This window comes from Eupeodes corollae, chromosome 1, assembly GCF_945859685.1.
Source record: "Eupeodes corollae chromosome 1, idEupCoro1.1, whole genome shotgun sequence".
In the NCBI taxonomy this organism is placed as follows: domain Eukaryota; kingdom Metazoa; phylum Arthropoda; class Insecta; order Diptera; family Syrphidae; genus Eupeodes; species Eupeodes corollae.
In genome coordinates this window covers 78,449,471-78,473,956 of record NC_079147.1, presented here as the reverse complement: position 1 = coordinate 78,473,956, position 24,486 = coordinate 78,449,471, and the positions used below count along the sequence as shown (strand labels likewise).

At 39.2% G+C, this 24,486-nt stretch overlaps 2 protein-coding genes across 5 annotated transcripts in view; both read left to right on the top strand.

Annotated features, from left to right (window-relative positions):
• The window catches only part of LOC129938358 (probable E3 ubiquitin-protein ligase MGRN1), a 138,806-nt gene that overhangs the window by 6,356 nt on the left and 107,964 nt on the right, over positions 1 to 24,486 (top strand). For all 3 annotated transcript variants that reach the window (XM_056045859.1, XM_056045857.1, XM_056045858.1), the window contains exons 4-6: positions 16,675 to 17,069; positions 17,134 to 17,370; positions 17,440 to 17,886. In XM_056045859.1, coding sequence (XP_055901834.1) covers positions 16,675 to 17,069; positions 17,134 to 17,370; positions 17,440 to 17,886 — 1,079 coding nt within the window. The remainder of the gene's footprint in view (positions 1 to 16,674; positions 17,070 to 17,133; positions 17,371 to 17,439; positions 17,887 to 24,486) is intronic.
• LOC129938357 (vacuolar protein sorting-associated protein 11 homolog) lies at positions 4,558 to 8,000 on the top strand. Of its 2 annotated transcripts, none has more exons than XM_056045856.1 (2): positions 4,558 to 4,734; positions 4,800 to 8,000. In XM_056045856.1, exon 2 carries the CDS (start codon positions 4,846 to 4,848, stop codon positions 7,855 to 7,857), a length of 3,012 nt encoding a protein of 1,003 aa, XP_055901831.1. In that variant the 5' UTR covers positions 4,558 to 4,734; positions 4,800 to 4,845; the 3' UTR covers positions 7,858 to 8,000. The 2 variants fall into 2 exon arrangements, with proteins under 2 accessions (XP_055901831.1, XP_055901830.1); XM_056045855.1 differs by having other exon boundaries at positions 4,792 to 8,000.

Genomic DNA, 24,486 nt, shown 5'->3' with positions numbered 1-24,486 from the left:
AGGACGTCTGCGCTCTTAAAAATCCTGTTGAACTCCTCTGTCAATACGGATAAGAATTCTATGTTACAGTTCTTAAAAAACTCTACTGGAATTCGGCCTTCACCCGGAACCTTACCTATTTTGGCATTTTCAATTACATTTTTTAGCTCAGTAGTCGAGAATGTTGCATCAAAAAATTCATCTTTAAAATACGGAGCTGCTTAATGTGGAAGCGGTGCAAATTGCTGCGCATTGAGAATTTCGCGAAATAAATACGGAGTTCAGACGATTTCAGTGATGCAGCAATTAAATTAATTCTTCAATTGATAGATTTGGCGGCTTTCCAAAATTCTGCGGATGACTTTTTTGTATTTAAAACGTTAATGCTTTGACGTTATTTATTGTTATTCTGTACCTCCTACCAGTTTGACATTTTCAGTAGACCTACATGTTAAATATTTACTATCGTGCAGTGCTGAGACTTAAGCAATCAAGCTGTTGGCCTTCCAGACCCTATGGGCATGGCAATATTACTTAACTGATTGCACCAAATATTTTTGCCACAGACACCGACTATTGCAGTCGTCTTTCCTGCCAGAAAGGATTTAGAAGATGTCATGGTTACGAAAGACTTCGATACAACTCAAATTGGTTCGGTAATCTTACTCGAGTCTTTATGTCTGTAAGTCTTTTTTAAAATCTAAAATGGAACTCAAACCAAAATAGAAACAGTGCTATCTGCAATGGCAGCCAGCCCGCTGTTTTAATCTAATGTAATGGCAATACATTACAAGTTATATAAGTTCCAAGTCATCATATTAGCATTAAATTAAGTGAACGGGCTGTTTAGTTGGCTCGTCAACGATTGACATAGCTCACTTTGCGGCAAAATGTTCTCGACTTTTCTGACAGTATCCAATCGTAGGTGAAACAATCCTACGAATTGTAATATATCCACAGATATGTGTCCTTCTTATAACAAAATGCAGACCCAGACATGATATAGCCAGAGTCATGGCAGATAGGAGAACATGCAACAAAGTTGGCCTTGGCTTTAGCAAGTAGCAGTTTAGTTTTGATCGGGATGAAATTTCGAGTGACTTGTAGAAGGCGAAGACTTCCATAAACTTAACCAATGGCACTATTAAGGTGGTCTTCCCAAGTGAGAGTGCGATTTCTAGCACTGCTAGCATAGTCAATGGTTTCGTCGTCAAGTTTCAACGGGTTTAAACCCGATAGATCAAAGTTTTTGGGATAGATAGGGAAGGATGTTCATTTGACAGGGTGAAGACGGAGATCGTTCTTTTTTAACCACTGTGAAATGCGAGGCAGTTCCTCGTTCATTAAAGCTACATCACCATTTTTATCCCCAAAAGGTCGACTTGAATTAAACAATGTTTAGCAACTTGTGTTAACTCATTTATGTAAAGTGAGATGAGGATTGGCCCAAAGATAGATCCCTGTGGCACTCCACTCAAAACGTTGAGAAATGTGGACGAGTATCCATTGGCCACCACGCATAATTGCCTTCCGCTGAGATATGAAAGAATAAGCTTACAGGACCCTAAAGAAAATCCAAAGTTAATTCTCAGCTTTCTACAAAAAATTGAGTGGTTAACAGTATCAAAAGCCTTTGAATAATCTAACAGTATGAGCAATGGGCAGGTTCAGACAACATAAAGGACTTCAGTTGCAGTCAACTGCATTCCTTAAACGTACATATTGACCAAGTGAACTAGTTAGTTTTTCAAGTGACATAAGCTTCAAACTCAGAACTTTACTTTCCTAACTTAAGATATTTTTGGATCTGCCCCAGAATAGTTTTTTCAAACACCTTCGAAAGAAACGAATAAATGGCATTCGGCCGAAATCCAGAATCCTTTAGTTCAATGCTTCTATCTCTAGGGTTTTCATATTTGTTCGAAAAAATGTCGGGATTTGACGCTATAGACTATCCGTTACAGAAGCGTGGTGATAGTTGTTTTTGACCCTTAGAGCATTACTTTTAGTTAAATATGATGATGTCGCATAAATTGTATCGTTTTCTTTGTTAAAAACTTCTTCAACTGTGAAAATCTTCTTTTAATGGGAAAAGAAAAGTATTTCATACCTATTTCTCGCGTGGCACAATAAAAGCTTTTAAACTCTTTCCACAATAACTTTTTAGTTTCGTGTTGTTAAAAAAACTCTCTGAATAGCGTTGGAAGCCCTTTTATGTGCAGATAATCAGCATTAAAATTGGTTTGGTTAATATATCTAATTCTCAGGACACTGTCTTTCCCTTCTGAAGGGTTTTTAATGATATTCGTTCCCGTACTGATTTTATAATCGTTAAAATATGTATATATGCGCGAACGACTAGTTTTTGGGTAGTCATCTATTATATAATCTGTCATACTCCTCAGGTCTTGTTCCGAGCGAACGGAAAACTGCATTTGTCCACCCTATTCCCCAAAAAGGCGAATCTTCCCTACCCTATTGCAGTTACGTCGCTGATAAATTATCAGCTCAAGAATTATCTCGAAGATCAAAAGCTTGCTAATGACCGACAGTACGGCTTTCGTTGCAAATGGTCCACGTGAAGCAAATCTTTACAGCGCTTTGAAGAAAGTAAGATTATGGCACTCAAATCTTCCAAAAGCATTTGATAGGTTTTGGAATCAGGCTCTCTTATCGAAAATGCGTGCTTTCGGTTTTCATGAATCAATCCTTCATTGGATTAGTAATTACCACAAGGTACATTGGATGGATTCAAGTCTGAAAACCACAAAATAAATGCTGGTGTGCCCCAGGGCTGGTGAGACCCTAGTTTACACAGGACTGTAGCGCTAGCTTAAGTAAGTAAGTAAGCGCCCCAGGGCACTTTTCTATCTACAACACTCTTTCTCATTTTTATTAATGATCTGTTTTCAACTTCTAATCCAATACATTGTTACGCTGATGATAGTACTCTTAGCTTTTCATATTCGTTTTCAGATTCACATCCCTCTTCTTCGGATGTGAAACTGCAACTGCAAAAAAAAGCTCATTATATTTCGACCTAAACAATTTACAGTGAGGAATAAAAAACCGCGTGGAATTTAATGCTTCGAAAACCCAATGCTGTCTTGTATCGTTAATGCGAGATATACCCCCTTGCCATTATCCATTGCATCGAGGAGACTGAACATCGGTATGTGTATCACCAACCACCTTCTGTGGAACGATCACATACGCGATGTCGCGAAAAATTCCAAAAGATGTTTGGGTTTTCTAAGGCGATACAAGAAGTTTTTCTCCCGATCTGATCTGGCTGTTATCTACAAGACTTATATACCTGCAAAGCTTGAGTATAACTCCCAGATCTGGGCTCTTGGATAGTATTGAACGTAAAGCATTTAGATTGATTGCTGATATTACTTTCATAAGATCGCTTAAACATCGGCGAAATGTTTCTTGTCTCATCCTCTTTTACCGTTGCTCTACAGAAATTGGTAGTTGTATTCCTCCCTTCAACAGTTCAACCGCAATACTCGCGCTTCTTGGAGTGCTCATAATTATACCCTCAAGCCCAACTTCGGTCGTACTGTCAAGTAAATAGATTTATTCTTTAGCCGTACTACGCGAATACCAGAAGTGAAACTGCAAAAAAAATTGACATTTATTTATTACTAACTATTGTTAATATTTTGAAAAATAAGATAATCATTCTAAATGAAATTAATGTTTTGAACAACAAGGTACTGAAGTATGGCACGGCTAGGCATATAGATCCAAAAGCAATTACTGTTAAACTTTAAATCCGCCTCTGTACGAATTAGATACTCTTTGTTTAAGAATTTGTTAAGAACTTTAAATTCATTTTGAATACTCCTATAATTCCATAGATAAAAGGAACTACGAAGTAGCTTCCATACCTTGTTTTTCATATTATTCAAATTTACAAACATTGCATTATACAATAGTGGCTTTGACTTTTAAAATTCTTTAGAACAAAATTATCAATTCCCTCCTTTATGACTTAATCACAAACACGCTTCAGCTTCGTCTGCGTTACGGTGGGCCTACTTCGAGGTTGCTTTGAATGACATTTCTCTTATTTCATTCCTCCAAAAAACAAATATTTTGTTTGTTGATATTTTTGTACAGCTGTTAAAGCTGTCAAACAAAGCAAATGTTCAGAAAATTGAACTAGAGCTTCCGTTTGGAGTTACATCACGTTACATTATGTTCTTTTCATTACGATTGTAATGAATTCCTATGGCTGAACTCGTAAACGTCAGGAGAAGTTGAAGCTGAAGCGTGTTTGTGTTTCAGCCATTAGTCACTAAGTAACATTACTACTATAAAATCAGGATACATTCTTTAATTTATTTTTTTTCGGTACAAGTTGCATAATGTTGAATTGTTTCATAATAAATTTAAGATCAAATAGAAAAAAAAAAGAAAGTTTTCCTCAAAGAACAAAATACTACCATCTAACACTTTAGATTTCTGAGCGACATCCCTGTTCAAAATGATACCTTACATCTCTACAGGCTGAGATGTAAGAATGCACTTAACCAAACTTTGACAGCAACTGTCACTTTCTGCAAAAGTGCAAATACAAAATTGAGAAATAATTATTTGTCTGTCTACCGAACAAGAAAAATATTTTTCATTCCAATTAAATTTGATTTTCTTCATAAATTAACTAAAAATTTAATCGAAATCATTCATTTAAATGATGACACTACTCTGCCGACCATAAAATCTCCAAAACAGTTTTGAAAAAAGGTGAAAATCAACAAAAATCAAAAAGAGGAGCACTGAAAAACTTTTAACAAAATATAGATTTTCAGATCTCTTATCTTTCTGTGGCATCGCAGTTCAGCAAAATACAAGAAAATGGCAATTTTGGAATGGAAAAAGTTCGATTTCTTTAATTTAGTTCCAAATGCTGATAAGGAAAAGGTCTTCGAAACAATAAGGGACTCGGAAATCACATCCTGTACCAGTTGCACAAGTCAGAAAATTATTTGTGACTCATTGGGAGTGGTGCATGTCTTCTATCGCAGCTGGGACCCGATTTCATTTCAAGGACACAATGCCCCGATAATTCTCTGTTCGATAGCACCGCAGAGCAATCTTCTGGTGACAATCTCAAATCGAGATTTCTCCGATCCGCCCCTCGTCAAGGTCTGGGATCTATCGAAGGCAACGAAACGGGGCGGTGCCCCGTGTTTGGGAAGTGCCAAGGCACTTCTACAAAAACCAAGCGCCCTCGGAGTGGCTCAGGGAATTGGGAATCAGTTGTTTATTGCCATTGGCTATGAACGTGGAGAGATATCCCTTTACCGGGGAACCGTGAGCAGGGATTTCTCGGGTGGATTTAAGAGCTTCACTGTCGGCACAAAGTCCATCACTGGAATCTCCTTCAAGCAACATGGCAAACTGACAGATATGTTTGTTTGTTCGGATTCTGGAGTTTTCGTCTATACTCTGTCGGAGAACGAGAAGGAAGTTAAGCATATTCTGGATCCCTCGAATGTGCCGACACGGTGCTGCGCACTCCAGACCAAAGCCCCCAATGAAACCTATTTCATGACGGGCAAGGATGATGCGGTCTATTGTTATACGAGTGACGGGCGTGGTCCGTGCTATGCTCTCGAGGGACAGAAGCATTTCATCCAATGGTTCCCTAACTATTTGGTCATCATCATGAAGGCCACCAAGAGCTCGTTGCAGCAGCAGAAGGAGTTTGTCCTGATTGTCATCGATATACAGAACAAGTTCATAGTTTTCCAAACTCCCATCGATCCAGTTGTGGCCATTCTCAATGAGTTCGGGAACTGTTTCATCGTCACGAAGGCCAAGCAGGTGTTCCATCTGCGTGAGAAGGACATCCAGAGCAAGTTGAACATGCTCTTCAAGAAGAACCTCTACGACATCGCTTTGCGGATCGCCAAGGACCTCCAATTTGACGAGGAGGGCCTGGCTTCGATCTACAAGCAATACGCTGACCATTTGTACATCAAGGGCGACTATGCAAGGGCTGTGGAGCGATATATCAAGACAATCGGATACATTGAGCCCTCGTATGTGATCATGAAATTTCTGGACTCGAGGCACATCAAGTACCTCGCCGACTACCTGCATGCGTTGTACAAGCAGAATCAAGCGTCGCAACAGCACAAGACGCTTCTGATGAACTGTCGCACTAGATTGGATCTTCCCCAAAAGCTGGACGAGTTCCTGTTTAACGAGGAAGAGGACTCCAATGAAATGATATTCGACATAAATGCAGCGATCCGGAATCAATCGGCAGCCACAATTGGTTTCCAGGACAGAGAGGAGCTAAAGGAGGAATACAACATTAGTGTGCTGCTCAAAAAGATCCAAGACACCAGCGAGATGACCAGTATGCTAGCCAAACTAAGCGAAGACGATGTGTATACGTTTTTCAAGAAGTTCGGCTTGATTCTGATGCAGCAAGCTCCCGAGGAGACTACCAGATTGTTGAAGCGCATTTGTCGTGAGCAGGAGATGTCGAATTTTATTGAAGACCATGTCAATGAGGTTCTGATTAGGTTCTCTCCGGACCAATTCATTCCTTTGTTCGATGGCAAGTGGGAGTTGTTGCTAGGGTTCCTGGAGAGCTGTGTGGAAGGCGCTTCGACCGAGTTTCATGAAACCGTCTACAACACGTTGGTGGAATTGAACTTGAGGAAGTGGCAGAACAGTATGCTTACTGATAGTCAACTGTTGGATATCTTGAAATTACATCGATCCAAATACAACAAGGAGCAAGTTCTGGTGTTGTGTCGCATGGCTCAGTTCTGGGCGGGAATTCTCTACCTCTACGAGGAGGACCAGTTGTATAATCTGACGATCCATTACTACGTCAAGAACAAGGACTACAATAGCCTCTTAAACTGCTGTAAGAGTTTAGGTCGGTTCCAGCCGCAACTCTGGATTCAAGCTTTGAATGAATTGCGCAATGATCCCGAGGTCCCGATGAATGTCCTCTTGCAGATCCTGAATGTGATCACAACGGAGAAATTGCAGTCACCGTTGCAGATCCTCCAGTGTCTAGCTGTAGAGCGTGGGCCGAATATATCTCACGTCAAAGACTACTACACCCAGGCATTCATCAAGGAGACAACAGCTATCTATCAGGAAGAGAAGGATGTGGACAATCTGCAAGCGGATTTGAAGTCGTTGCAGGAGTTGCTCAAGAATTTTCAAACCAACCCGATTGAATTCCGCAACACCGTCTGCGATGCCTGCACTCAACCACTCTCCCTGCCGGCTGTATATTTCCTATGCCAGCACTCCTTCCATCAGGATTGTGTGATGACCTATTCAGAGAACGAAAAAGACTGCAGTATTTGTAGTGTGAAGAACCAACAGATGGCCGAGAGGCTGCGCACCCAACAGGAGTCCACAGGCCAGCACGAGAATTTCCATCGGATCTTGAACCAATCCAATGACATGCTCTACGTTTTGTCCAGTTATTTCGGTCGAGGATTACTGAACCAAATTGTGATTGTCGACGAACAGAAAGCATCCGATGAAAATCAACTGAACCAGAATACTGTGGGGTACAATTGGAGTGCGAAGCACAAAGACGGAGATGGTCCAATTCCAGTGGAACACGTAAATAACTACAAATGGAGTGGTCGAATAACGAATCAGGATAGAGAGCAAACAGAAAAGCAACACCCGATGCCGAAGAAGTTCACTCCAATGGTCAATCAATACGACGATTCGAAGAATCCCTTCAAAGTGGATGACACAAATCCGTTCGCTTCGGATGATGATGTTGATGCTGTCGGGGGAAGTAGTAGCAGGCAAAGTGGGAAACGAAGCGAAACATACGACAAGAATTTGAATCCATTTGGTGATGATGATGATTGAAGTGACAAAAGATCTTTAAGATAATTATTTGTATGAATATTGTACTCGTTAGTCATGTAAGTTAGTCATATATGAAAGTTTGGTAAAATAATTACATACCACACATGAAGAATAACGCAAATAAAAGAAGAATTAAATTAATTCTGTCTCTTTTTTCTTCATTATTGTTAAACCAATGATGAGTTGATGAAAAAATACTAAGTGATTATTAACAAGCCTTTGATGGAGAGATTGCATTTGAAGAAGTAGAATACGATGTTCATAGGGAGGCAGATCATAGGGATCTTCCCAATGAAGACCTTTTAGGGCAAAGCGAATGAAATTATGTTAAATTGATTCAATACGTTTTCTATGAATTTCGTAATAGGGAGTCCATACTTGCGAAGCATATTCAAGATGAGGACGAACATGGCAATTATACAAAGAAAGGTTAACATAGGGATCATTGAACTCCTTTGCCCAGCGTTTTATAAAACCAAGCATAGAACTTGTCTTATTAACAATAAAATTAATATGATGTGTAAATTCTAAGTTGGAACAGAAATGTACACCTAAATCTTTAAATGTGGAGACACGACAGAGTTTTTGCTTTGATATAGAGTAGTCAAATACGTTACTGATTAGTTTTTTAGTGAAAGTTATAGTCTGGCATTTTAAAGGGTTGAGTAAAAGGCTATTTTTCCCACACCAAAATGTGAAACTATCAATGTCGGCTTGTAAAAGAATACGATCATGGTTTGACTTTATTATTTTGAAAATCTTCATATCGTCAGCAAAAATAAGAAGTTCACTTGAGCGTAGACATGACGATACATCGTTAATAGTCAGGATGAACAGAAAAGGGCCAAGATGGCTTCCCTGGGGAGCACCAGATTGAGCAACAAAAGGTTCAGAATGACAATTTCTAAATTTTAACTCGTAGGATCTATTTTCAAGGTATGACTTAATCCAAGCTAAGAAAAATGGTGGAAAACCAAGAGCCTTAAGTTTAAATAAAATAATTCCGTGGCTAAGTTGGTCAAAAGCTTTAGAAAAGTCATAACCTTGTTCTAAAGCGTTTGAACATATGTTTGAGAATGTGAGGAGATTAGTAACTGTTGATCTTTTTTTTTTACAAAACCATGTTGCTGTTCGCAAATGATATTTTTACTAAAATATGCTACGCTTTCACAAACAACGTGTTCAAATACTTTAGGAATGCAAGAAAGTTTTGCAATGGGCTTGGAGTTGCTTATATCCGACTTGTTAACTTTGTTGAAAATTGGTGTTAGAAATGACTTCTTCCATATACTGGGAAATTTGCCTGTTTTTAGAGAAAGTTTGAATAAAAACGTAAGGGGTTCAACTAAAGCATTACTACACTTTTTTAGTATTATCGGGGGAATACCATCAGGACCGGCTGAGCAGTCATTATTCAACGCAGATAAAGATCAAGGACCGTACTCTGTAGCACAGGTATGTGACTACAGCTAGTTTGCGAAAAAATGTAAAGATTAGGAAAATATACTTCATCAACTTATTGAGTGCTATTAACAAATGACTCACGGAAATTCGTTGCGAAAGCGTTACAGATATCAAAAGTTTTATCTAAAGTAAGGTTCTTGTAAGTGAAGTTAACTGGAAAGCCATCTGATTTTTTCTTTGAGTTTACAAAATTCCAAAATTGTTTAGGATTCTCTTTCCTAGAGGTGCCCATATCAGTAACATAACAAGCATATACAAAATTAGAAAGAGATTTAAATTAGTTAAAGAGTTCAACATAAAAAGAGAAGTTGATTGGAGACAGAGTTTTGAGATACGTTTTCCGTGCCTTATTTTTTTTGTTACGCAGTAAACGCAATTCTTGCGTGTACCAAGGATGGCTGAAGTTTGTATTTCTTGATTTCTTTATCGGTACATTTTTTTCAAAACAATAATTAAGGATCCTATAAAAAGTTGAAACTGCTTCGTCAATGTTAGAAAATGCTAGTGTATCAGCAATTCCAGAAATGGTTAAATCTTCAGACAACTGCTGGAAATTGGCTCTTCTGAAATCAAAATTATATAAGCAATCAAAAGAATTACTGCGATTAGTAAGGTGATTACTTAAGTCAAAAAAAATGTCCAAAGGGAGGTGATATTTGTCAATATTAGTAATTCCTGATCTAGGTTCTAGAACAAGAGTACTAATATCGTCAGAAGAAAAGACTAAATCGAGAATTCGATTTTTTGAGTTTTTAATAGAGCTTGTTTGCTGTAAGTCAGTAAGAAGGATTTTATCGAGAAGAGATAGTTTCATTTGTGAAGAAAAAGGAGAAGGCAGGATTCGTCTTCGTATGGAATCTAGTCAATGTGTGGTAAATTAAAATCACCTAGAAATAAGATATTGGTCTCAGAGCTGGACAAATTTATAAGATAGTCTAATGCCAAGGAGAGATCGTTATAAACAGACTCCAAACTTTTTGGAGGAATGTAAACGTTTAAAATGAAAAAAAGTCTTAGTCTGTACCATTATCTTTACACATACCAGTTCAATTGGTAATACAAATGGAAAAGATACAGAAGAAGAGAACAATTAAAGATCGTTGTGCAAACTTTTTCCCAATTTAGTAATTTAAATTGGTTGAGTTATTGAGATCGATGGTTAGTTGATGGAGTTGAAGTTTTACACTCACACTCTCCGCAGCAACTTTATGTCTGTGCGCATGGTATAAGAAAACAAAGTATGTTAGAAAGGTCAGGGCGACTGAGTCGTGAAGTCAACGTGAGCGAATATTTTCAATTGTTAGAGATAAGAACTTTAACTTTTTAGGTAATGATGGTACCTCATAAGAGTTATTTAAGTAAAACTTTAAGTATTCTCTTAACAAATTCATTTTATTACATTAAGTTTAATGATTGTGTTTTCAAGTGAAACACACATTACATCAACCCAAGGATATGATTACTGCGTTTGAAGCTTAGACGGTTTTCCACTAGCATCTTCGTGATCATTTGATCATGTACCCTGCTAAATTTTCGAATGCATCATTTTGCAAATGTTCAAATTCTACACTACCGGTCAAAAGTTTGAGACCACCTTCAAAGGGTTGCTTTATTTTTACCTGGCGCTTGGGTTTATGAATGAATATAGGATTTTTTTAACTGCATTCTTAACTTAGACCATTCATAAAAGGTGCAAGTGAAAAAACCCCAGATTTAATCCTTTTTCTGTAAATTATTTTTGTGAAAAAAGGTTAAAAAAAAAACAGTATTGGGTTTTTGGCATCTGTTTGGATTTCCCATAGTTTTTATTTTGTATGACTTTTTACATTCAATTTGGAATTTGTTTATGACTGCGGTAATATTAACGGGTAAAAAAATGTAAAATTTGAATACCTACATATTCAGGATTTTGTATATAATGCTCGGTTTAATCCTATTTAAATTTATTTGAGACTATGATCTTCTCCAGTAAACAAAGCGCGCATTATGGGAAAAGTTAAGGAATTGAAACTCGATCTGCGATTATGACCCTTATTGAAGAAGGCTAGTCCCAAAGAGAAATCGCCACAAAACTGAAGATATCCAAGGAGCAGTTCACAGGACCATACAGCGTTACTCTAGTACCGGCGGTTTTAAGGATAAACCGAGGTCAGGACGACCTAGAGTTACGACGAAAACCGAAGATCTGTATATTATCACTATAAGCAAGCGCTCTAGAAAGAAAACAGCACCAGAAATACGTGCCGAGATCAATGAAATCCGGGAAGAACCATTATCTGTATCAACTATACAACAAAGGCTAAAGCATGCTGGACTTTTTGGGGACCTTGCAGTGCGGAAACCACTTCTACGACCTCAAAACAAGATCAAATGATTGGAATGGGCCATGGAGCGATGAGTCCAAGTTTGAGATATTTGGCTCAAATCGCAGAGTGTACGTCAGGCGTAGTGCTGAACAGAAGATGCTACCAGACTGTTTGGTCCCAACTGTAAAGCATGGAGGCGGTTCAGTAATGGTGTGGGGATGTTTTTCCTTCGATGGAGTAGGAGATCTAACACGAGCGATCGGAAGAATGGATAAAGAAGTCTATAAAAAGATATTGGAAGACAACGTTTTGGTATCTGGTTAGGTTAAAGTGGCTGTCCAAGATGGAAACGGACACACTTAGGCCAGTTTAATGGCCCATTGTGATAAAATGTTGTATCTGGACTCCGATTAATCGGTGAAGGTTTTGTATTCCAGCAAGACAATGACCCGAAACACACTTCAAAAACATGCCGGGGATACCTAAAACAAAAAGAAGATGAGGAAATTCTAAAAGTAATGGAATGGCACTTATGGGAAGAACTTGACAGAAATGTCCGGAATCACCACGTAACATCAACATTGGTTCATAGCCCACAAATATACCTTTAAAAGATTTGTCGTCAAATTTACTTTTCCTATTTTTATCATTGACAAAAACAGTAGAGCCAAAAATTTTTAAGTTAACTATATTTGGTTTTCTGTTGTGCCACATTTCAAAAGGGGTTTTGTTTGGTCATAATGCTTTTGTTGGGGAAATATTTAATAAATATGTAGGAACTAAAATTGCTTCTCACTAAAAATATTTGTGTAAATTCGCATTATTTAATACAGCACCAGCTTTGTCTGTAAGTGTCCGATTCATTCTTTCAGCAACCGAGTTCTGCTGAGCAGTATATGGGACCGTTAAATGATATGTTATACCCTTTATCACCCGAAGAATTTTTCTCTCGAAACATCCTAAGACGGTCTCATCTTTCTTTGACAGGGTCCAGGCCCCAGCGCCATAAATGGGATGATGAGTGTCCTATAGATGGTGATTTTAGATGCTCGAGAGAGGACTTTACTTCTCAATTGACTTCTAAGTCCAAAGAAGCAGCGATTTGCAAGAGTTATTCTTCGTTTGATTGCAGCGCTGGTGTCGTTGTCTGTATTAATAGCGGTGCCTAGGTAGACAAAGTCCTTAACTACCTCAAAGTTATAGCTGTCCATGGTGACGTTTTGTCCAAGACGTCGTTGTTGAGTGTCCTTTTTTGATGACAGCATTTACTTGGTCTTGCTCTCATTGACCACTAAACCCATCTTCTTCGCTTCCGTAGCAATGTTCAAAAACGCTCCACTGACATCACGCTTTGATCTTCCAATTATGTCAATATCATCTGCGTACCCGAGTAATTGGATGGACCTTTGGAAAATTGTGCCTCTAGCGTTGACGGTTGAGTTTTGCACAATTCTTTCCAGAACGATGTTGAAGAAGTCGCATGACAGTGCATCGCCTTTTCAAAAACCTTTTTTGACATCAAATGCATCGGTAAGATCTTTTCCGACCTTAGAGCAGCGTGCATTCTCCATCGTCATTCTGCACAAATGGATAAGTTTGACAGGGACGCTAAAACTAGACATTGCTCGGTAGAGCTCTTCTCTATAGATGCTTTAAAATAGATAAAGAGATGGCGCAGTTTAGAAGGTCTCCTTTTTTATGCTGAGATTCCACTCATCGGGCATGCTTTCTTCCGACCATATTTTGCAGATGAGTTGATGCATGCTCCGTACCAAGTCATCGCCTGCTGCTTTGAATAGTTCGGCAGCGATGCCGTCAGCTCCAGCAGCTTTGTTTGACTTAAGTTTAGATATAACTATCTTCACTTCGTCAAGGTCGGGTAGGCGGAATTGTTGATCTGCGTCGCCGAGGTTGAGTGGTTCTATCTCCCTTACAGCGGAATTCGGTTCGTCATCGCCGTTATATAATTTGGAGAAGTGATCTTTCCATATTCTCAGCATCGACTGCGGTTCTACTACGATGTTCCCTTGATCGTCTTTACAGGCTTCGGTTCGTGGCTGGTACCCTTGGGAGGTTTTTTTTACCGTAAAATTTACGAACCTCATTCCTGTTGTGACATCCCTCTATCTCCTCGATCGCGCGCTTCTCATGCTCTCTTTTTTTCCATCTAAGAAGCCGGTGTTCCTCTCTCCTCTTCTGCTCGTAGAGCTCGCGAGTAGCTCTAGTCCTTTTGTGCAGCGCCGTTTTGTATGCCTCTTGTTTTGCTGCATGCGCTTGCCGGCATTCGTCGTCAAACCAGGGGTTTCGCTGTGGTGGCCGTTTGAAACCTCGCACTTCAGAGGCGGCATCTCTGATGGCTGCATGTCAATGTTGCCACTGGTTTTCAATGCTTAATGCAGGAAGCATAGGACTCCTTAAGAGGTTATTAGAGACTCGATCGGAAAAGGACATGGCAGTCTCTTGCGATTGTAGCCGTCTAACGTCGAATCTTCTCACAGTACTTCCTTGTTTTGGTCTTGGATCTGGATATCCGTAGCCGTACCTTGGCTACAACGAGGTAGTGGTCCGAGTCAATGTTGGCCTCTCGAAATGTTCGGATATCCTGGATACTGGAGAAGTGTCGTGCGTCGATCGCAATGTGGTCAATCTGGTTGACGGTTGATTGATCAGGAGATGTCCATGTCCCCTTGTGGATATTGAGATGCGTGAACTGCGTACTAGCTACCAGTACGTCTCGCCCCGCAGCGAAATCGACCAGCCTGAATCCGTTGTCGGAGGTGGTGTCGTGCAGGCTGTATCTCCCGATTATGCCACCAAAGGTGTCTTCTCTTCCTTGGCACTAAAATCTCCTAAGACAATTTTAATGTCATAGCAAGGGCACTGCTCATATGTCTTGTCCAAGAGCTCGAAAAATATGTCTTTGGTGTTTTCATCTTTCTCCTCTGTTGGGGCATGCGCGCATATTAGGCTTATGTTTGCGAATTTAGCCTTGATGCGGATTGTCGTGATGCGCTCGCTCACACTGTTGAAACTCAAGACTTTTTGCCTGAGCCTAGTTCCAACAACAAATCCACACCCAAATAGACGCTGTCTTTGTTCTCGGTAGCAGTCGCCGTAGTAGATATCGCAGTCTTTTAGTTTGCGTTTGCCCGGTCCATCCCATCGCACTTCTTGGATGGCGGTAATATCTGCCTTGCAGCAGTTTAGGGCTTCCGCTAATTGTTCCGCTGCACGTGGTCTGTTAAGGGACCTAACATTCCACGAACATATCCGAAGTTCGTTGTCCTTATTTCGTTTGCGTGGGTTGCCAACAGTGAATCCGTCCATATCCGAGGCTTGTTGGTGCTTCGCAACTAAAGGTACTTTTTACGTGGCCAGGAAGTCACCCCGACGACGGCACCACCCCCAACCTGGAGGGCCAGATCCTTAGTATAACTCCAAGGAAGGGGAGCCGGATAAACTGCTCCTTACAGGCCTGGGCTCCGAATATGTCGAAGAAGCCCTATAAGGTGTTCACTAAGTAGTTCAACCTTACTAGAACTGTAGACACCACCGTTAATTTTATCTCGAGAATTCGTCCGCTGCCGCCTGGATAAGGAGAGGTGCCTTACTGCAAACACCTCTCCCCCCTCTCTCTCATTTGCTGCCCCCAACAACTTTCCACTAGGGGGGGGAACCCAATCTCCAGTTGAAGTACTAGGCACCCGATGTCACCGCGGGGAGGTGAGAGTAGGAGTTGAAAGACAGAGGTGGGTTTTGAGAAAAACCTGTGCACGCTTGTGTCCTCTTGAATGCACATGTCTACCATTTGAACATCGGACACCCTTTATATTAGACGCAAAAACGCTGATATATTATTTGCTCACCAATTGTTAATGGGCAATATAGATTTCCCGGCACTCCTGAATGATATTCATCTTAACACCAATCCCCGAAATCTGCGATCTGTATCCCTTTTCTATATCCCTCATCACTTGGCACTTTGAACCAATGTCCAAAATTCTTCGTCACTGCAACTCTGCTATAAACATTTCCAAAACCCATCTGAAAGATACCCTTTACTTTTAGCCTTTATGAGTCCGAATTCCTCGTTCAACTCAATATCTAGGAGTTGTACTCGATACAAAACTTTCCTCCTTACCGCACATACATAGATTACATAATCAATAAATCCAATCAAATGCTAGGGTTCAATAAAATAAACTCTAAATATTTTAATGACCCATACACGCTTAAGTCCCTTTTTAATTCTTTGGTTAGATCAGTGCTTGAGTACTGCACTGGAATCCAACTTATATAAAACTCGTGTGAGCGAATCGAAAAAGTTCAAAGGAAATTTACAAGATATGCATTTTTTAAATTAAATTATAGGATTGATACTCCACCTTAAAAAACCAAGTGCCAGTTATTTGGAATACAAAGTCTGGATAGTCGTCGTACATACTCTGGAATAATGTTTATCAGGGACATAGTCTCATACCATATTAAATGTCCTTCATTACTTTCTTCAATATGTATACGCGTTCCTAGAAGTAATTCTCGTGATTTCATTTTCTTTCATGAGCGTTTTCATAGAACGAATGAACCAATCTCTCGTTGCATCAGGGGAGCTAATTTGGTTTGGAACTGCTTAGACTTTTTGGTAGTTGCAATAGAGATACTTTTAAGCTATATTTATCTAACTTATTAAATCTTCGTTAATTTAAATAATGAAAATAAATTGATAATTTTATTTTATTACCAGTTTAGTTGTTCAGAACTAATGTATTCGTCTGAAAGGGAAGATGTTCTCTGATTTATGAAATAAATAAATGCAAAAAAATCAACTCAAAGTTATGAGTTTAGATTCAAGTTAGTTTTTAAGTTTGACTTTTAGCTTAAATTAAGCAAAATAAATGAGGGCTAGTCTCCAACTAAAATCAACAAATTAAAGTGCTCAACCTTAAAATAATATCAGATATTATTTTTTCTCAGAATAATATAAATACCTAATTAAAAGTTAACCTTCTTTCGAAAAAAAATTAAAATTTTATATTTTTACTTATAGATTGTCGCCAATCGCACACAACAATTTGCGTAATTGATCATCATTCCGACAATAGCTATGCATTGAGAGCTCTAAAGCAAAAGATTTTCGTCGATGGATTATGTTACTTGTTACAGGAAATCTATGGCATAGAAAACAAGGCCCTCAATAAGCCCACCATGGACGATGATACCGATGACAATGGCAGTGAATGTGTCATTTGTATGAGTGACACTCGAGACACTTTGATTTTACCTTGCAGACATTTGTGCTTGTGTAATTCTTGTGCTGATTCATTACGTTATCAGGCAAATAATTGTCCAATATGTCGATCACCATTCCGAGCTTTGCTTCAGATACGGGCAGTTCAAAAAGGTGTCAGTTCTAATTTATTGGCACCTCAAAATTCACCAGATGTAAGTTTATTTTTTTGACATACATATTTCTAAATACGGGATTTGAATATAATTGTTTTTGTAGCCAAATTGTGAACATATTCCAAGTGGTTATATACCAGTGTCTTTGATAGAAGCGCTCAATGGACCACCTCAGTGTATTGGACGTACCATGTCTACAGATAGCACTGATGTTCCAGACGCAGTCCAAGCTGCAGAAAATCTCAATCGTTTGGCTGAAAAAGTCGGCGGCAAACATAGCCCCAAGAGTGGAAGCCAACGTCGTTCGAAGAACAAGAAGAACAGCGAATGTGCTCCAGAGGTATTTTACATATATTTCTTTATAACTCGAAGAGTCCTTTCATGATTTTTGTCATTTTTCTATTCTTAGTTTCGTATGTCAGTTCTTAATAGTGAATCAAATCCAACACCAAACACAAACGAAACCGCGGAGACTGTTGAAAAGAAGTCTCCTCCGAGTTCTCACAGGAATTCAGTCTCGTATGAGCGTTCGAACAGTTTGAAGGGGAAGGAGAAGACTCCAGCATCACGACAAATAAGTCGTGACAGTTTACACATTGTCAACGAACGTCACAGTTTGAAGAAGAAAGATAAAAGCCTAGATGCTGTTGCTGCCTCAGCAGCCATAGCAGCAGCTGCTGCTTCTGCCGATAATAACGATGATGACAGTGACAATGAAAAACTCTCCCCTTTGCTGTCGCCTGGGTCGAGGAACCCCTTGAGTGGACATAATAAGAATCCGTTGCATATTGATGGTGTTGAAGAATCAATCGATGACATTGATATGGATGAGTTGAAATCTGACGGAGGATCTAAGGTGAGTCTTTTTGTTTTGTTTGATATCAAATTTTGAGATTTTCGATTGACATCATCGTCATCATCATGATTATACATACAAATGTTATGTTTACCATGAATCGACATTAATACGGTTTTGTTTTTTCTTATTAAGTTGATCATAATTCAAAATTGGCTTGGAGTATTTTTGTTTTTTGATTTCCACTTAAAACCACACTAACGCTGAACAAATTATGTACATTTTTTCTCACTTATATTTTGATCAAAATAATCTTAAAACTTGACATTGAAATTTGGAATTGGTTTAGGTTAGTTGAAAAAGAATTATAGGAATCTTCGCAAAATAGTACTAGCTAGACACATAGCTTACGATACGAGGGTTGCACTTTGTATTTCCAGCCTACCTCGATAGTATGAAATGTATGCATGCAAAAATATTTAAAAATATTTAAAAACATTGTGCGTAAAAAAACTCACTACATTTACAGAGTGCGGCGGAGAAACGCTATTCGTAGCTAGGAATCCGATCTTATTTTCATTAAAAACCTGAAAGTTTTTTAAGTTTACCGATGTAAAAGAAGCGGCACTCAAATGATGCCCCTAATTTTCAGTACAATTACGCCGCAACTCCCATCCATTATATTACTTTAGCTGAATAGAGGGGGTGTCGTGAATAATTACAGTATGGACGTTTTTGTGTATTGACATCGCCATTCAAATAAAAACTGGCTTGTCGTTTATTATAATCGCCTATAATTGAATCTCTTTTCACTTGAATAAACGCAATTCTTGATTAATAATCGGCTTGGAGAAGTTTCTGGGTAAAAATTATGGTACGCTAACGGTTCAATCAGAATCATTAAGACTTTTAAATGTATTCGTACGGGCTCTGCTGTATTGCTTGCCGAATTGTTTTTACCTAGGTTCACAAAGAGTTTTTGTTAAAAATGGATTTTTACTGGATAACGCAAAACGTTTGAATCGACCACTCAACCATGAGATTCCTTATGTTTCCAAACAAAATTTGTATTCCTTTGTTTAGCAAAAAGTCAACAGCCACATGGTGCTAAGTCAGACGAATTCGACAATGCATTTGGTGCAACTTACCGAATCTCACTGAATCGATAGGAGACCTTGAATCAAAGGTGAAAACCTTTGAAACTTCTATAAGTAAAGCTTTTAGAGTCTCTTGCCCAGTTAAATATAGCCGTAAAACCCTTCCTTCTTGGTGGAATGAAGAACTGTCGAGGACAATTTTCAATATCTGCCACAAACATAAGTTTTACCAACCGTATAAAGACTCTCTTAAAATTTAGAAACAAGCCCAGTCATCAGCCAAAAGACAAGGCTGGAGAGAATACTGTCAATCAATCGAAGACATAAAGGACTCCGCAAGGCTCAGCAAAGTTTTATCGAAGGAACATTGTAATCCTTCATTTCTAAAAAAGCCTGATGGAACCTGGACAGCCTCTCCAGCCGAATCTCTTGAGCTACTGATGAAGACGCACTTTCCGGGTTGCGAGAGTGATAACCCCGAATCGTTTAAAACCACAGAGCTAAACGTAGCTCATTTGGAGCAAGTCAATTCCGTTATAACCAGAGAAAATATTTTGTGGGCCATCAATACTTTTTCTCCATATAAATCCCCAGACATGGATGGCATACTGCCAGTTATGCTTCAAAAGTTGCATGATGTGGCAGCTCCATGGCTGGAACAAATTTTCAAAGGATGTCTCCTTCTCAAACGTGTGCCCATGTCGTGGAGACAAGTCAAAGTAGTTTTTATCCCGAAAATGGGTAGGCGATATTACGAATCCGCGAAGGATTTCAGATCAATAAGCTTAACATCTTTTGTGCTTAAAACGTTGGAGCGCATTCTTGATTACCATATTAGAGAAATCCTAGTTGGACAACCTCTCGAAAGCTCTCAGCATGCTTATCTTAAGGGCAAATCTACGGAGACTGCCCTCCATGAGGTAGTGCGTGCTGTAGAACAAACAATCCATTATAAAGAATTTACTCTTGCCTCCTTCCTAGACATAGAAGGTGCTTTTAACAACGTCTCTTCTATGGGTTCTGGTCATGGATACAATTCTCGTTAAATTAGAGAAATGTGGAGTGAAGGCGGTAGCCAACGCGGATAATTTGGTGCTGTTGGTGTCAGGTAGGACACCTCTGTGATAAGTGAAATCACGGAGTCAGCTTTGAAGAAAGTTAGCAGCTGGGCCATGAGTTGTGGACTAGGAGTTAACCAAAGTAAAACTAAACTGTTGCTCTTTACCACCAAAATTAAAGTACCGCCCTTCACGCTACCTCAACTCATCGGTCAAATCCTATCATTGTCTTCCAGTGCAAAATATTTGGGAGTTATACTCGACCCTAAACTAAACTGGAAACTAAATATTGAAGTACGGGTTAAGAAGGCCTGTGTTGCCTTCTACGCCCGCAGCAAAACTTTCGGCAAAAAGTGGGGACTTCAGTCGAAGATGATTTTATGGACGTACACAGCCGTAGTACGCCCTATCTTAACATATGGTTCGATTGTGTGGTGGCCTGCTCTTAGCAAAGCCTATAACATTAATAAGCTAAAGAAGGTTCAGAGAACAGATTGCGTGGGCTCCACAAGGGCCATGCGTACTTGTCCAACGGACGCCTTAAACGTTATTTTGGATCTTCTACCAATCGACTTTTTTTATTAAATATATAGTTTCCTGCAGCGCTATTAGGCTGAAGGAATCAAATAGCTGGTTGTCAAAACCTTACGGTCACAGCAACACTACGAAATTGATTCCCTCAGATATTATCTCGGTAGACACTGACTACTGCACTCCTACTTTGAACCTTAGTAAGGCTTTTAAGGTTATTTTCCCATCGAGAGAAGATTGGGAAGATGACTGTCGATAGGTTTCCACACAACCATCTTTACTGACGGCTCAAAGATGGAGTGCGGAGTTGGTTCTGGGATCTTTTCTGAGTCCCTAAATGTAGCCAAATCCTTTAGGCTTCCTGACTTTGCTAGCGTTTTTCAGGCTGAACTGCTGGCAATAAGGGAGGCATGTAAGATACTTAAACAAAACCCAAACCAAAACCGAAATGTGGCTATCTTTACAGACAGTCAGGCAGCTGTTAAAGCCATTAACTCGGCCATATCCTCATCTAAATTGGTCCAGCAATGTCGCGATGAGCTTGCGAGCCCGAATATGAACCTCGGTGTCACCCTGATCTGGGTTCCGGGCCATAGTGGTATCGTGGGAAATGAACGGACTGACGAGCTAGCCAGGCAAGGATCGGCCCTTCATAGCTCACTTGCGGAAATGGTTAACATTCCTCTTGGTGCTATTAAGGGTAAAATCTTTTCTATCTTCCAAACTGAATCAAACCGAAGGTGGTGCAATTTACCCAACTGCATTATATCTAGGAACATATGGCCCACCTATAACAAAACCCGTACAAACGATCTTCTATGCAGGCCAAGGCAAGACATAGCCAGGATTGTTGCGGTTTGTACCGGACATTGGCCTATAGGAGTTCATGCAGAGAAGTTGGGTATCTCTTACAACACCTTTTGCCGTAGTTGTAGTGACCAAAGAGAAAGTGAAACCATAATCCATTTCCTCTGCAAATTTCCTGCTTTTGCAAAGACTAGAATGAAATGCTTTGGAAAAGCATTCTTTCAAGAACTCGATGAGCTATCTGAGACAAAGATTATATACCTAATCTTTTTTCTCAATGCGACAAAATGGTCCTAACATAATCGCTATGAAGCTTCTCTATCAATCTATCCCTTTCAATCAATGTCAAACGAGTTTCTGGTTTCAAAACGGCGCACTACAGCGCTAATTGGATCTCAGGCTAGGTTGCCTTGAGATCGCCATTTCTACCTACCTACCTACCATGCATTTGGTGTGAAACGCTGTAGGTCGAGTTTTGGGTGAAATTAATACGGGTTAAGTTTAGACATTATTCGATATTATTATATTTATATATTTTCTTTGACTCAAATTTTCACTTGAAACGGTTTTTACAGACCATGTCAACGCCACCTCTTAGACCAATCCATTCACAAGCTCTTGTTTTTGACGGACCCTCACCACCGAAAACATTGTGCAAAGTTTTTTTCGGCAGCAATGAAACAACGTTGTTGAATAGTTTCTGACATTATTAGAAACGTATTTCAAACACATAAAAGTGAATAAAAATGGAAACACTTTGTTTTTATTAAAATTTCAAATAATTAAACAGACAGAAACAGACGGCCCTTTAATGTAAAATAAGTGATTTAATACCAGTGACAATATTCTACATGGTGTTTAAGCCGCAACCATGGAATTTCTTGAATTTTTTCTGACAGATATTAGTGTCGTCCACAAAGCACATACCTTTTTTTAAAGATAAGCGTTCAGAATAGGGGTTAAGCACCAAACGTAGCCTTAATTGGGCGGGGAATAGACTAAAGCTATTTCTTATAAGTGACTTTAAACATTCTATAAAATCGTGATTTTGTTATCATAGGTGACAATAACCGTTTTATGGTTTTTTTTTGTGGCGGTCTTCGATCTCCCTCAGATTGCGATTGACAGCATTCTCTACCAGATGCAAGTTAAGAGAAGTTAAGAACGTGAAAGTTGTGAAATGATCATGGACAAAAAAAAAACTAATTGATAATTTTATGTAAAACACAAAGTGAATTTTTTGATAGCTAACCTATATAGGAATTTATGTTAATGAGGTGTTTTTATGAAAAGTACAAATTATATAGATGCACTTCCAAAAACCTTAAACTATCAAAAAAAATTCCAACCACCAACAATTTTTGTCTCCTGCAATATTGGACCCGACTCGTTTCATCGGCATTATGCAGTCAGTATCATATCAAACTTTTATTGCAGGCAGCTTTTAAGGTATAGTCTTAACCTCCATTGGATAGTAATCTTCAGCTTCTCCACTTAAAACTCTTGTTAGATTTACTCTGTCGTTTCTGAAATGTATCCAGCCAAATACCTTTAAAATCTGTGATTCGTAAGCGCGATAAAACTTATGTTACCTGTTGTCGAATTGCAGTCACATACATATATCAGAAATCCTGTATTTCGAGCTGTACAGACCCTGTCGAAAACAGTTTTATCAAGACTGTTACTTGGTGAATCGAATTGTCTTTTAAGATGAGTTGAGATGAGAATTTAAAACTACTTGAACTCAAATAAATATAAATCTGAACCCCCAAAAAAGAAAAGAGAAAATCCAAGAACAAAAAAGACTGACAGACTGAATTAGGCTCTGTTCATTTTGAGCAACCGCTTTTTTCTCTGCGTTAATGGTAGAGAAGTCGAAAGAAGTGGTTCAAATTAATCAATCCTAATCAAACTACGAACTGCGAACTGTGGATGTTCGCATATTTTGACTTTTCTTTCACATATCATTTCACGAAAATAATATCAGTTTTATTTTTTTTTTCTATAAAGACAATACTTTTCGAGAATAGTTTTTCTTATAGTCTTAGAACTCAGGGCTAATTTTTTGACATGAAAGTTAACCAGTTGATATGAAGGTTGTTGGTAGTCTAAGTGTAGGGGTTAACATAAACGTTCCTCTGCCGGTACGTAGTAGTTTCTGAGAAAAATTGGGTCATAAGTACAAAATTTTTCAAAAATTGAATTAGGGAGGGAAATCACTTTAAGCGTTGTTTTCCATGCGCTCTACGTGACCCAGCCATCTTAGTCGTTGGACTTTTACCCTTCTGGCTAAGTCTACGTCGCTATACAGCCGGTACAGCTCGTCGTTCCATCTTCTCCTCAACTCCCCTTTGATGCATACGGGACCGTAGATCACACGAAAAACTTTTCTCTCGAACCCAAGGTGCTTTCATCCGCTTTTGTCATAGTCCATGCTTCTGCACCGTATAGCAGGACGGGGATGATAAGGGTCTTATATAGCAACACTTTTGTCCCTCGAGAGAGGGATTTACCACTCAATTGCTTTCCTAGCCCAAAGAAACAGCGGTTTCTGCCTTGACTACCTTAAAGTTACGTCTGTCGATGGTGACGTTTTGACCAAGACGTCGCGTCGGTGTTGCATGTCCTTTCTTGAATACAGCATGTACTTCGTTTTGTACTCATTAACCCTTAAACCCATTTTGCCGCCTTTGCCTCAATACACACAAAAGCTCCATTGACTTCACGCTGAGTTTTTCCGATTATGTCAATGTCATCAGCATATGCTAGTAATTGGACAGACTTTTGAAAGATAGTGCCTCTAGTATTGACGTGTGAGATCTGCACTATTCTTTTAAGCACGATGTTAAAAAAATCACATGACAGCGCATCACCTTGTCTTAAACCTTTTTTGACATCGAAAGGTTCTGTTAAGTTGTTTCCAACCTTTATGGAGCAGCGTGAATTCTCCATGGTCATCCTGCACAAACGGACTAGTTTGGCAGGGATGCCAAAACTAGACATGGCTCTATACAGCTCGTCCCTGTAGATGCTGTCATATACGGCCTTGAAACCGATGAAATGATGGTGGGTGTCGATTTGGTGTTCTTTGTTTTTATTCCAGGATCTACCTTAGTGTGAATATTTGATCAACTGTCGACTTTCCTGGTCTAAAACCACCTATCAGG